This window comes from Prionailurus viverrinus, chromosome A3, assembly GCF_022837055.1.
Source record: "Prionailurus viverrinus isolate Anna chromosome A3, UM_Priviv_1.0, whole genome shotgun sequence".
Classification (NCBI taxonomy): domain Eukaryota; kingdom Metazoa; phylum Chordata; class Mammalia; order Carnivora; family Felidae; genus Prionailurus; species Prionailurus viverrinus.
The window spans coordinates 105,010,105-105,024,280 of NC_062563.1; the positions used below are offsets into that span (position 1 = coordinate 105,010,105).

Sequence of the window (14,176 nt, forward strand, 5' to 3'; positions counted from 1 at the left end):
CCCTTGATGTCAGTGCAGTTCATGGCCTCACGGTTCACGAGATGGAGTCCCACGTTGGGCTCTGTGCTGATGGCCTGCTTGGGATTCTCTCTCTCCTCTCTGTCTAACCCTCCCCTCAAAAGAAATAAACATTTTAAAAGAATAAAACTCAGAAAAATCAAGGGCCACAGCAGGAAGACATAGTAAAGGGACTCTCAGGGAGGAGTTGTCCTGGCATGTTTGGGAAGCCAAGGGTCCCGAGGGTGGGGGGGGAGACGAGGCAGGAAGTGACAAGGACTAATGGCAAATGGCTTCGAGAACCAGGCTGAAAAGGTGAGTCTTATTCCCAGGGTCTGGAGAGTCTCGGAAGTCTTTCAAATAAGGGCGACAAGGGCAAAGGAGTGAATCGCCCCAGCGACAGATGGAGGAAAGACCCCGACAAGACAAGAGAACGCCCTCATTCAATTCACTCCATACTCGCAGTCACAGAGCACCCCTCAGTGCAGGGTGTCACTGTAGCTCTAGAGACAGAGCGAGAGCCAGGCGGAAGGTGCCGGCCCTCACAAAGCGCACATTCCAGAAGGAAAGAACGGTGCTGATGATAAAGACGCTCTGCGACAGGTGGTGGTCCACGCTCTGGAGAAAACCCGGATGAGGCAAAGGGCACGCAAGGGAGGCCTAAGGCAGCGCCAGCATGCATGGAGAGAGCAGGAGACGGGGAGGGTGGACAAGGTGGGGGAGGAGGGGGGGGCAGTAATGAAGGGGGAGCACAGAGCCTCCGCCACAATAAGGACTTTGGCTTTTCTGGGACGGGAGACGGAAACCACTGGATGACTTGAAGCAGGGGAGCACCGTGATGGGACTTAAATTTTATGAGTGCCTGCACGCCCACGTACTTGAGGCACTGTGCTAGGAGTTTTAGGAGATGAAGAGGTAAGGGGCCAAGTAAGGGGCCTCATAAGGGGCCAAGCCGCAGACAGGGTCGTGGAAGACACACACAGTCTCCTTGGAGGAGACTAGCAGGAGTGTCTTCCTCTGTTTTATACAGTCTGTATTGTTTGGATTTCTTTCTTCCAGAAATAGCCTCCTCCTCCCCCCCACCCCGTCCCACATCGGGCAGCATGGTGTTACGGACTGAACCCAAGCCTGTGCTCATAGGTACCTATATTTAGACGCTCACAGTGCGCCTATATTTCTTTTCAGTGGCGGAAAATATTTCTAAAAGTAAGAAAAGTTCAGATAGGTAGTCTGCATATTCTGAGGGTTCAGCAGATGTGTGGAGGGAAGTCAAGTTAAGTATGTAGAACAAGGTGAGGAAAGACCGTGGACGTTCCAGCCAAAAAAAAAGCCACCGCAGGCAGGGGAGGAGCGAGTGGTACGTGCGTGGGGCAGCAGGCAACTCGGTCCAGCTAGAGTGAAGAGGTCCCAACTAGAGTGAAGCACGTTTGCAGGACTGGGGGGCACTGAATAGTCTTGGGGCGCTGACAGGCGTTTTCCAGCAAGGGAGCGAAGTGATCTGAGACGTGCTTCCGGAGAACTAATCCCGCGGCAGCATCTAAAATGCACGTATCGGGCATCTGAGGTGGAGGTGACCACGACAGTTCCCGAAAGGGGTGACCAGGGCCTGTGCCACAACGTGGGAACAGAATGGCGTGCAACAAAGAGACAGCGTGTGGCCACATCAGAGACGACTGCGATAGTCCACGTGCGGAGAATGAAACAGGGCAAGAGGCGTCCTGAGGGGCCCCGGGGAGGCCAGATGCGAGAGAGGGGAGAATCTGGACTAGGAGGACGTCGTACTGGGCGTTGGGACGTAAGGCACCACCGGCAAGCAAACAGCCAGGGGAGGCGAGGGGTGAAAGGGCGTGGGTTTCGTCCCACTGTGTTTGCGTTGACACACAGATGTAGAAACGGCTGGCGAGCAGCGGGCCACAGGCAAAAGAAACTCGGAGGGGAAACCAGTATCGGCTACAGCACGGGGACCCCTACCTAGGAGTGTTCATGAGGGCTCTGAGAATGGACGGCTTAGGGGCGTGCAGACTGAGCCGTGGGTGAACTGGAAAGAATGAGGGTTCAGGCAAGCCGGCTGCTGCGGGGTAAGAAGCTAATTATCAAGTACCCTTAGCTAATCACTGAAGGGGCCTCTCTGCCCCTAACAGCAGCCTTTCGGAATTCCTTACCCTGCCCCTCTTGGCCTGACTGCTTAGCATATATCCTCCCAGATCTCTCTGTGAATGCGTACCATTCTTTCCTTTTTTTCTTTGCAACAAAACCGTGATCCGGCTCTGTGGTAACTGGTTCTTTTGGCTTCATGAATGGTAAGCACCTCGCCTTGGTAATAGACATTTGTCACTTTCACACTAGTTTATAAAGGGCTGAGTGGATGTGCCACGTTTCATTTAACACATATCTACTGTCGGGAAATCACGTTGTTACCAGTTTTTCCAGTATCAGGAACGGTTCAGCCACGGACCAATCTTGTAGCTAAACCTTTGAACACATCCTTCTTTCCTAAAGATAAAGTCCCAGGAATAGAACTCCAGGGTGCAAGTGTAAGCACCTTTAAGGCTTTTCAAAGAACTGCCAAATAGCCTTCGAGAAAGACAGCTTACTCGTCCCTCCAGGAGGGTATCAGGGGTTCTGTTTCCTCTCCATCTTGCTAACGCTGTTTTATAGGCACACACATGGTATTTTATTGTTGTTTTGATATATATTTCTGAATTAGTGAAGTTACACATTGTTTCATTATCTGCCATTATTTATATTTTTCTTTTAGGAGATGCCTTCACCTATTTTCAGCCCTGTTGGGGGGGGGCCTCTTTTTTTTTCCCCCTTTTAATTTACAAGTGCTCTTGCTATGTTAAAACACAGCACTCGCACTGGCATACGTTGCCCTGTTTGTTCTTCATTTGGGGTCCGCTTGCATTTGTGCTAATGGTGTTTGCTGTGCCGACGTCTGTCATTGTTGCTTTAACCAGATCAAATCTATTCAGGCTTTTGTCTTCATAGTTTCTGCCTTTGACCACAAAATCTTCAGGGTACTATAATGAGCACTCACCACGATGGTTACCATGATGCAGATGTTTTTCGTATCCTTCCAGAAAACCATTTGAGGAGTGACTTTTGCAAAATGTACAAGTCTCCCAAAGAATGCAGTCAGACAGAGTACTTCTGCTAACGAGGTAGCCTGCACGCAGAAAAGAGAGACTAAACACAGCGCCCCGCCTCTTAGACGTTCAGCTTTAGCTCTCTCACAACCCTCCCAGTCCCCCAAGCCACCTTGATGCCCCCTCCAAGAATTAGCACTGTCCCTTTTGACTGCGGCAAATTGCAGTCAAATTCTGTGCTAGTTGGAATGGTTTCTTCCTCTTAAGAGGAAACCTGCCCTTGAGTCACGAATCCCATGACCCAACAGGCAGGGAGGGCTTCCTGGGAGGGGCTGGATCAGCAGGCAGAGCACCCAGAAGGCCTTTCCCCAGAAGACGGGAGGTCTGGGACGGCAGACACAGGCATCTTCTGTGCTCTCCAATTTCAAGTTCATATTTACAAAAGGCATCTAGAAGTTCAGTTTCTCTAACAGGAGAGTAACCTCCCAAAGATGTGTTTTGAGATGTGGGTCATTCCTTAGCCATCAGTGCCACTGCTGCCCTCCGCCCGTGTGTGGCTGGTTTAGAGGAAAGAAGGGAGGCCACTGAGACCCAGTGCCAAGTCCTGACCATCTCCTCTGTAGGTTACAGGACACCAGCTCCAAAATCCCTACAGGCAGCTAGACTGGCAGCCTGGGATCACAGCCCGGGCTTTCCTGTGATTCCCTGAGGCGGTAACTCCTCCCCAACAAGGACATTTGCCTTCATCAGGGGGTGAGGAGGGTGCCACAGTACGAAGAGATGGGGAGAATGGGCCCTGAAAGCAGCACTTGACACAGTCTTCCCCTCCCCACCCCAGCCTTCATGGGTCCTGGGCGTGGACATGGGCTACAGCTGCTTCCGAACCGTCTAGCCCTCAGCCTATTCATCCTCGAAGGACTCTAGAGACTCCCTGTCAAGGCCAGGCTTGCAACAGGGTCTGGGGCAATTCCAGGACACCTCTGCTCAAAATAAGATGTGCTTGGTAATGCTGCATCTGGGCCAAAGCCCCCCCATGACACATTCGATTCTAGAGACCAGAGGTCCAAACACCGGCTGAAGGAGCACCCTGAACTCAGCCAACCTGAAGCTGTACGTGACCAAAAGCAAACGGAAGGGTGAGGACTCGGGAAGAGAGGCAAGGGGCTGAGCAGACAACCCCAGGGAAGTCTCATCGCGTCCAGAGTGGGCCGTGCTAGGGAGGGACTGACCGTCTGGGTCTCTGAATGCACAGCTCTGCTTCTCCCAACTCTGGGGTTTGTTTTGATAGTCACTGGGCTACAAGTTTTCTATGCAGAGACTTCACTAATTGTAGCCTCTTCATCATACAGAAGTGTGTTACACCATCACTTTGGTGGCCCCCGGTGAACCACGCTCCCAGTTTTCAGCCCCGTGTGCAGCGTCCTCCCATGTTGACTCGGGGCTCCGGCATCTCAGGGGCTTTGGCCGAGAGGACATCAACAAGCTGACAGAAGTGGAGGCTTGTACACTCGGATGCTCCTGCTTGGCCCTGCTCCTCCCCCACTGGGAGAAACCTACACCACATGCAGCAGCTGCATAACACAGCGGGGCACTTGGGCCACGGCTCCAGCCAGGCAAGCTCCCAGCTCGCGGCCAGCAGCACCTGCCAGCCTCCAGAGATCCACGGAGCTTCCAGATATTGTTACCCCAGCTAACGACACAGGAGCAGGAAATCTTTCCGGCCTGGGCCCACTTACCCACAGAATCAGGGGAGGTAATAAAGATAGGGGTCAGTGAACTTAATCTGTTGAAGGACCAGACCGTAGATATTCTGGGCCTTGCCAGTCATCCAGTCTCTGCGACAACTGCAGGGGCAGCATCAAGTCAGGAAATTAACATGAGTGGATCATCAATTTCATACTTGGACCGAGCCGGAGTAGCCGGTGAATTTGATGCGATTACTCAAAACCGTACGTGATCAGCTGCTAAGTGCCAATAAATAGTGATTTAGGACTAAGAAGAAAAGCTGGAAACGTGGCAAATACAACAAGTTGCGTATCACACTAAATTATGACATTGTCTACTCACCCTTTCATGGATACGCTCTGAAAATATCATTTGTCTACCCAATTCATCCCTGCAGACACGGAAGACAAAAAACCTCTACTCCATTTAAAATGCCTTATAGGGGCGCCTGGGTGGATCAGTCGGTTAAGCGTCCGACTTCGGCTCAGGTCATGATCTCGCGGTTCGTGAGTTCAAACCCCGCATGGGGCTCTGTGCTGACAGCTCAGAGCCTGGAGCCTGTTTCAGATTCTGTGTCTCCCTCTCTCTCTCTGACCCTCCCCCGTTCATGTTCTGTCTCTCTCTGTCTCAAAAATAAATAAACGTTAAAAATAAATAAATAAATAAATAAATAGCCTGTTTCAGATTCTGTGTCTCCCTCTCTCTCTCTGACCCTCCCCCGTTCATGTTCTGTCTCTCTCTGTCTCAAAAATAAATAAACGTTAAAAATAAATAAATAAATAAATAAATAAATAAATAATAAAATGCCTTATAATTGAGACGGAAGCATCGCTCAGCGAGTAGGCAGAATTCTTCCAAACAAACCCCAGCAATGAAAATAAAACCTCATCCAGGGCACCTGTGTGGCTCGGTCAGGCAAACATCCAACTCTTGATTTTGGCCCCGGTCATGATCCCACAGTTCATGAGTTTGAGTTTGAGCCCGGAGTCAGGCTCTGCACTGACAGTAAGGAGCCCGCTTGGGATTCTCTGTCTCCCTCTCTTGGCCCCTCCCCTGTGCAAACACAGGTGCGGACAAGCGCCCTCTCTCTCTTTCTCTCTCTCTCTCAAAATAAACAAACATTTAAAAACAATAATAAAAGAAAACCACACTCGTATTTATTGAAATTTGGGAAAAAAAAAAAAAAAAAAAAAAGGAAGAAGGCATGGGGCCCAACTCATCAATGACAAAGTCTGGTTAGCCATTTTGTTTTTAATCCTTACCAAGAAAGGCAGGGGAAACAGTGCCGGTTCTTCAAACAGGGCGAGAGAGAGGTCGACACAAATAAAGAAGTAGATGGCTACTTGCATTGTCCAGTGGTTATAAAAATAGTAAAGTCTGAAGATGAAAAGAATAAAGGTGTTTATATACAAGGAGCAGGAGTTAAGCAAAACTCACACTTCCCACTAAAAGACTAACGGTGGGCAAAATACAAAATAGGGCTCTGGCCACATTTCCTTTCAATCTTAGGGAGCAAGGGACAGCACTGAATTGAGCACACATTACAAAACACTAACAGAAAAAAAAAAAGGCAACAATAGTATCGCATCTCAAACCACAGTCTCTTAAGTGTCTCAAGCTATGATCAGTACCTCCTGCATAGCGGTTGTGACCGTAATAAAAAGAATACTTTCAGAGGACTTTGAACGGTGACTGGTGCACAGTAAACCCTCAGTTAAAGTGACCTATTATGCTTTGGCATGGTAGCCTAGCCAATCTAAAATGTGCATCACCCCATCTCAATATGGTAGATTCAGAGAGATCTTGTGGTCACACAGTTCTCTTCCTAGGGGTGGGGGACAGTCTCCCCAACCTGCTCGAAGCTTCCAGGAATGAGGCGTGCGTCTGTTCGTTGCTTTGGAGGCACTGGCACGGAGCCCTGATGATAGGAAATGTTTTTTCCTTATTTTGAGCCAAATCTTTGGTCTTAGGTCAACATTCAGGGGGTGGGAGAGAAAAGGCATGATTCTTACGAAAAGAACAAATATATGGATTGCATCAGAAGGCACCAGAAAGAAAAAGAACAAGTCTTTTCGCCTAAGCGGCTCTAAGAGGACAACCTTATCTACAAGGAAAGGATGATGTGATTCACTTCAGATGCCCTATCTCCTGCTCTATATGTTAGTCATGTACTCATTTATCTGTCCTTAATGTATTTATTGAGTGCTTCCCTATGTGTGAGAGCATCTTACAACTTAAAAAAAAAAATAAAAGCACTGGATGTTAGGATTTTATCCAAATCTCCATGCCTTATCCTAGAGACTTCTCAAAATGTTCGTGGAGACAATGTCTTCAGTTTGGGTTCAACTTCAAGACTGGTAAGTACTAAAGGACAGGTTGCTCTAGGAGACAGTTTAATACTTTACCTGATGGCCCGAGGAGATGTTTCAAATGGAACATTTCTGTTGTACTGGGCATCAGAAACATAGGCAGCTGCCAAGAGAAGGTTCTGGTCCTCCTTGGGAGAAAGTAAGGAGAGAACAACAATCAGAAGAGGAAAGGGCGCTTCTCTTTTTCATGTATATGTACAAAAGGAAACCCTCCTCCCTCTCTCCCCGCACCATCTCACTCTCGCCAGAGGTAATCAACCTTCAGAGTACTGTATGTGCTTTCCTGGGCATTGGGACCTGAGGTGGGGCTGAGACACAGGCACGCTTAACCTTCCTGAATTCCAACTGTGTGCCCTGTAATGTGTGCTCTCAGGGGAAGAAACGAGAAAGCACTGAGTAGTACGTATAAATGTACTTAAATGGTACGTTTATACCAACACATATAGGGCTATATACACACAAACAGATAAACACAAAATTATATTTAGGGTACCTGATGAGTGGTTAGAGTGTTTTCCAAGGGTAATAAATAAATAAATTATTGCCTTTTTTGATGACTTTTGAAGCTAACTCCTTCTCAAGGTATGACCCCCGCTCTACATATACACATAATTTAAAAATAATAAAATTATTTTCATATGGTCCAAAGCTTATTTTTCTCACTCCATATATTCTGGACATTTTTTTTTCATGACAGTATATACACATCTACCCCGTTCTTTTCAACAAATGCCTCTTCCTTTAAGTAGTGTCTCCCTTTTCTTTCTATTTCAAACACAACTACATTGGATTTTTTAAAATATGTATTACACACAGACACACATGCATATCTTTGTGCCATATGAGTGTGCTTGTAGGACACAGTTGAACTTGTGGGTGAAAGGTCTTTGCGTTTTTTTATTTTGATAGATACCACCAAATTGTTTCCCCCACAGTGACACCTTTGATATGCCTCTAAATAGTACATGAGCATCATGTTTCCTGCTTCTTGCCAACATTCTTATAATTTAAAATGATTGATAATATCCAACCAGCCAGAGGGGCATCTTGAGATTTGACTTTACATCTCCTCATGACCAGTACAGCTGAGCCCCATGGGTGATGACTCACATTTCTGATTCTGTATAAATGAGATAAAGAACACATACAAACAGACTAGCTATTTAGACCTTCCTTCGTCCTCTAGGAGGAAAAAAACCCGATTATCCATTCGATTACCAGAGTTACCTCCTCAAAACACAGGACATCGTCCTGTATGGACTGGAATGGAGATCTACCATTGGTCAAGCAAGCCAATGTTGCAAATGCAGCTAGTATTCAGAGAGGTCAAAAGGTTCCAAACTTTGGACAAAAGTATATATTTGTACACACTGTAGGACTGCATTTCCTAAATTTATGTCATATTGCAACACTTAAAAAAGTAAGTCACATTGCATTAAAAAACACAAACATTAGTTACTAAGATAGGTCTTTTAAGAGACATTTCACCAAAGAAGATATATATATATATATATATATATATATATATATATGCATGGCAAATAAGCACATAAAAAGATGCTCAACATTTTTAGTCATGAGGGAAATACATATTTAAGCCACAATGAACTACCACTACATATCCACTAAGACTAAACAATGTCTAAAACTAAAGACTGACTCTACCAAGAGCTGACATGCATGTAAAGCAACTAGAACTCTCACACAGTGTTGGTAGGAATAGAAAACGGTTCATTTACTTTGGCAAACAATTTGGTAGTTTTGGGGCCATTCCGTTCCTAAGTCTTTACCAAAGAGAAAGAAAGCATATGTCTACATAGAGACTTTACATCCAACCCAAGAATGTGGCTATGTGAGAACACCACTCCGAAGCTGTATGCAAATATTTGAAATAGTTGAAAACTAGAAACTTCAGAGGCGAAAACTAGAAACAACCAAAATGTCCACAGATACATGTATGGGTAAACAAAATGTGATATATGTATGCCATGGAAGACTACTCAGCAATAAAAAGGAATGAATTCCTGATAAACACAACATAATGGATGAATCTGAAAATAAGTTTTCTGTGAAAGAAGTTAACTCCTATCTCCCAAAGGAACACCTACTACAGGAGTATATAAAACTCTAGAATATGCAAATGAATCTATAGTGGCAGAAACCAGATCAGTTGCCTGGGGACAGGGGGAGGAGGGGATGGAGAGAGGGGTGGGTTGCAAATAGGCATGAGGAAATCCGTAGGGGTGATAGATGCATTCATTACCTTGAATGTGGTATTACTATTCCAAGTGTTTTCCTTGTGATAGCAAGGCTCACCAAGACTCATCAAACTACACTCTTCAAGTAAGTGTAGTTTAACATGTATCAATCATGGCTCACTAAAGCTGTTAAAAATTGCCCCAAAACAAAGATAAATGTTTTGATTAAAAATAGATGTGGAACAAAAGTCTCAAAGATGAATTAACCACTGTAAGAACCCATCACCTCCTGAGTCATGGGCATTTTCAGGGCCGGTGCAGCAAATTTTTAAAAGCAGGTTATTAAACACTAAAAAGTACCATAGAAATGTGTTAAACACTTAACACACGTTTTTCTTTTACATATTAAAAACATTTTAGTAGACAATCTCTTAATGCCAATTATTTTTCCACTGAACATCATGAACACTGAGGAACACTAGAGTCCCCCCCCCCCAGGATATGCTCAGAAATCTATTTTAGATATAAAATCTCTGTCCCCGAGATTTTAAGAAAGTTTCATTAAGCTTCATATCGATCATACTGGGACAGCAAAGAATTAAGATATTAAGGCCTTCCTTTAAAAAATATATTTAGGATCACTTCTCGGCCTTTTGGCTAAGATCAAGTGTAAAAAACATATTTAGGGGCACTTGGGCGGTTCAGTCAGTTAAGTGTCCAACTCTTAATTCCAGCCCAGGTCATGAGATCAAGCCCTGTGTTTATAGATACAGATATAGACATAGACACAGACACAGATATATTTAAAGCAAAATCTCTTAAAGCCAATTTAATTGTTCCCAATTTAAAAAGATGATGCTACTGGGGCACCTGGGTGGCTCAGTCAGTTAAACGTCCAACTTCAGCTCAGGTCATGATCTCATGATTCGTGGGTTCAAACCCCATGAATGGGTTCAAACCCCTGTGCTGACAGCTCAGAGCCTGGAACCTGCTTCAGATTCTGTAACTCCCTCTCTCTCTCTGCCCCTCTCCCGCTTGTGCTCTGTCTCTCTCTCTGTCTCTCTGTCTCTCTCTCTCTCTCCCTCTCTCTCAAAAATAAGTAAACATTAAAAAATATTTTGGGGGGGCGCCTGGGTGGCTCAGTCGGTTAAGCATCTGACTTCCACTCAGGTCATGATCTCACAGTTCGTGAGTTCGAGCCTCACATCAGGCTCTGTGCTGACAGCTCAGAGCCTGGAACCTGCTTCGGAGTCTGTGTCTCCATCTCTCTGCTCCTCCCCCACTCGCGCTCTCTCTCCCTATCTCAAAAAAAAAAAACAAAACAATTACTGAAAAAAAAATGATACTACTAACATTCTTTCAGTCCCAGTGAAACAGTTTGTCCGCACAAAAGGAGTTTGACAATTGTGGATTTGAGATGCATCATCCACATGGCCTCCAGGTAGAAAATAGAAAAAAAAAAAAAAATGCTCACCAGCAATCCCTCCTCACCCAGCTAGACCCAGGAGGTCACCTCCATCAATCATCACCCAGGATCCCCACACTGAATGAATGAAATAAGCACCATGGCACCTCTTTCAACTCCCCCCTTGCCATCTGAATTCATACCTGTTATGTTTAAATATGCTGACACTTTCACAACAGCAAATTTACTTTTATATTGTTTCAGAGTTTTCCCACCCTTAGCTATTGCATTTCTGACATGTCTCTTTTTAAAACCTCATCTGCTCTGTCTTCTGCTCCTACCTATCTTCCCTCTCTCCATCCTGTTTGCGTGCACCTCCTAAGGGTCCTTCCCATTTTTCCTTGGGAAGAAGTGCTCTTAACAGGCAACCTTACTATAATGAGCATTCTTACTGGTATTAGGGTCATTGGTATCTTTCCATAAAACAAATCATTTTCATCCAACCCAAGAATGGGCTTGTGTCAGACATGCTGTTTCAAAACTGCATACTTCAAGTTTATATGGGAACCACTGCCCATATCTACCATGAAAACAGCAAAGACCAAATAGCAATGCCCCCCCCCCATGCAGCTAATAGATGGTTTTGCACCTCAAAGCAGCAGCCCCCACCTAGGGAAGGCACCAGTGGCTGCCAGGGGAGCAGTTCTAGAACTCCCACCGCTCAGACCACCACCTTCAGAGCTTTGCTTTTAAAGCTCTCGTTGCCCAGACCGACCACATCAGAATCTCAAGGAGGTGAGACCCAGGATCAATTTGTAAAGTTCCCTGGGGGTTCCAATATGCAGTCAAGACGGAAAATCACTGGTCTAAACGTGGCCATTTTACTACTGCTTCTTGTATGTTTTGCATCTTCATGGCGCTATGGCAATAACTGACTTGACTCTTTTTCTCCTCTTCTCGAAGCTGTGACATTGCCTTTCCTGTCCCCGAGATTTAAAAATGCGTTTAAGGGGCGCCTGGGTGGCGCAGTCGGTTAAGCGTCCGACTTCAGCCAGGTCACGATCTCGCGGTCCGGGAGTTCGAGCCCCGCGTCGGGCTCTGGGCTGATGGCTCAGAGCCTGGAGCCTGTTTCCGATTCTGTGTCTCCCTCTCTCTCTGCCCCTACCCCGTTCATGCTCTGTCTCTCTCTGTCCCAACAATAAATAAACGTTGAAAAAAAAAATTAAAAATGCGTTTAAGATTTTTGTGTTTTCTCCTCTGGCCCTCTCAACCCTGTAAACTTGCATTCTGAGGAAAGGTGAATAACTTAGAATCACTTAGGGAATCACTTAGGGAAGAAAATGCACAGGGCGGGGTGGGAGGTGGGGGAGGGAATCATCATTTCCAGAGGCTCTCAGTAGAGAGCAAGGAAATTCCTTCCCTAAGCCCCCAGTGTAGGAATAAACTGGAAGGTCCAGACACCTTTAAGTCAAACAAGAACCTTGACGAAGTTGTTGACAGAAGTGCTTTGAAAAAAGCCGATATGCCTTATTTAGATATAGAAGAAAATTAACCTAACTAACCACAACCTAAGGTAAAAAGAAGTTGCCATAAATTTTAAGGAAAATTCCCTCATCTCAGTTTTTCCCTCACTACAAGGACTGTCCTTTCTGTCTGTCTCTCTCTCGGCCTCCCTTCTTTCCCCCCACAGGTTACAAGCACACGGATGCCTGGAACAGAGGTGATCGGTGCTTTCCTATCCAACTCCCATTCAAAAGCTTCTAGTGACTTCTCTTTGCATAGAGTGCCCACAGAATCAAATGTAAAATCTCTGGCTTGGCATTTAGGGGCTCCACAATCTCCCTCCTCTGACTTCTCTTTACATAGATTGCCCACAGAATCTAATGTGACATCTCTGGCTTGGCATTTAGGGGCTCCACAATCTCCCTTGTCTCCAACTTTGTCACCCTCAATTCCCTACAGAAACCCTCTTCTCTGGCCACAACTCGTGGGTGTGCCATCCACGGCCCCACCACCAGCCCCACTTCCGCGCCTGATCTCTTGTTCACATAAAAACCAAGAGTATCCTTTCTAGAACTTTCCTTCTTTGCGGGCCCATCTCAAATCTCACTTCCTCTACGAAGACTGGAAATACCAGAAGTTTCCATTTCCAAGTGGAAAGACTGCCAGCAGAAGTCCGGGCTGTGAAGTATGTTGTGGACATTTCATATAAAGAAACAGCTAGCTGCTAAGGGAAAGCTGGGGCATAGCAGCCACGGGAAGATGGGTGAGAGAATAGATGGCAATTAGCTGTTAGTATAAACACCTCACGTCCCTCTGTGCAGAAAGACCAACAACCTGCAGGCCAAGGGCAGCCTAAAGATGTGTTTTGTTTGGCCCAGAGAGTGCTTTATGGATGCTGGCTACTAATTCAATTTTTTTTTTTTTTTTAAACTGGAGCTTACACAAAAATTTGAACTTCTGGTTTCTCTTTGAAAGGTCATAACATCTGGCAATGCTGGGCTCTATTTCAATACGCTTTTGCTACCCACCCTGATACTCAGGTCACCTAAATAAACACTCATTATTTTTTCCAAGTTCGGTGGGTCAGCCAGGCAGCCCATCTGGTCCAGGTCAACTTAGCTGATCTGTACGGCCATCTGGAGGAGACAGTCTAGAACAGCCGCACTCACGTGTCTCAGGCATGTGCGCCAGGCAGCAGGCTGGCCACGGCTCTTCCACACATCGGTGGTCAAAGGATTCCCAGGAGCATCAGGAGGGCAAGAACCGATGCTCAAGTGTTTTTCATATCCCTGCTTGTGTCACATCTGCTAATGTCGCATTGGCCAAAGCAAGTCGCCTGGTCAATGGTCTCAAGGGCTGGAGAAATTGACTCCACCTCCTGATGTAAGGAGTTGCAAAGGCTCATTGCAAATGGGGCCGTGTCCAGGATGGGAAGAGTTTGTGGCCATTTTTGCAATCTATGATAGGCCGTGTAGCCACAACCAACCGGAAGTGGATAACCGTGGTCTTCCTGGGGCAAAAAACACGTCCTCCGTGTCACCACAAGCCCCACTCTCCTCCCCAACTGAGTCATTCCCACCTAGGCCACTATAGGCCACCTATATTCCTCTCTGGCCCCTGTGGACACTTCAGTTTAAGACTCCCTGATTTAACCAATACTCTCCCAAGCCTTCCCGGTTACTCCCATTTTCCCCCTGCAAAAAAAAACTTCTCTGCAAATCACTATAAGGCAACACCGGAAGACCAGAGCCTGAAGACACGGTAATCTAAGACTTGAAGGAAAAGGTTTAAGAATAGGGAACATTCGAAGAGAAGCACATAAGATATTAAGAGGTGATCACAAAGGTCACAAAGTAACAGCATACAGGACATGGGCTCTCAACCTTGGCT

At 46.1% G+C, this 14,176-nt stretch overlaps 1 protein-coding gene across 6 annotated transcripts in view; it reads right to left on the bottom strand.

Moving 5' to 3' along the window:
* Positions 1-14,176, bottom strand: part of LOC125162401 (two pore calcium channel protein 1-like) — a 62,953-nt gene that overhangs the window by 26,396 nt on the left and 22,381 nt on the right. For all 6 annotated transcript variants that reach the window (XM_047853359.1, XM_047853358.1, XM_047853362.1 and 3 more), the window contains 3 exons: positions 7,217-7,308; positions 6,074-6,188; positions 3,038-3,166 (listed from right to left, as the gene is read on the bottom strand). In XM_047853359.1, coding sequence (XP_047709315.1) covers positions 3,038-3,166; positions 6,074-6,188; positions 7,217-7,308 — 336 coding nt within the window. The remainder of the gene's footprint in view (positions 1-3,037; positions 3,167-6,073; positions 6,189-7,216; positions 7,309-14,176) is intronic.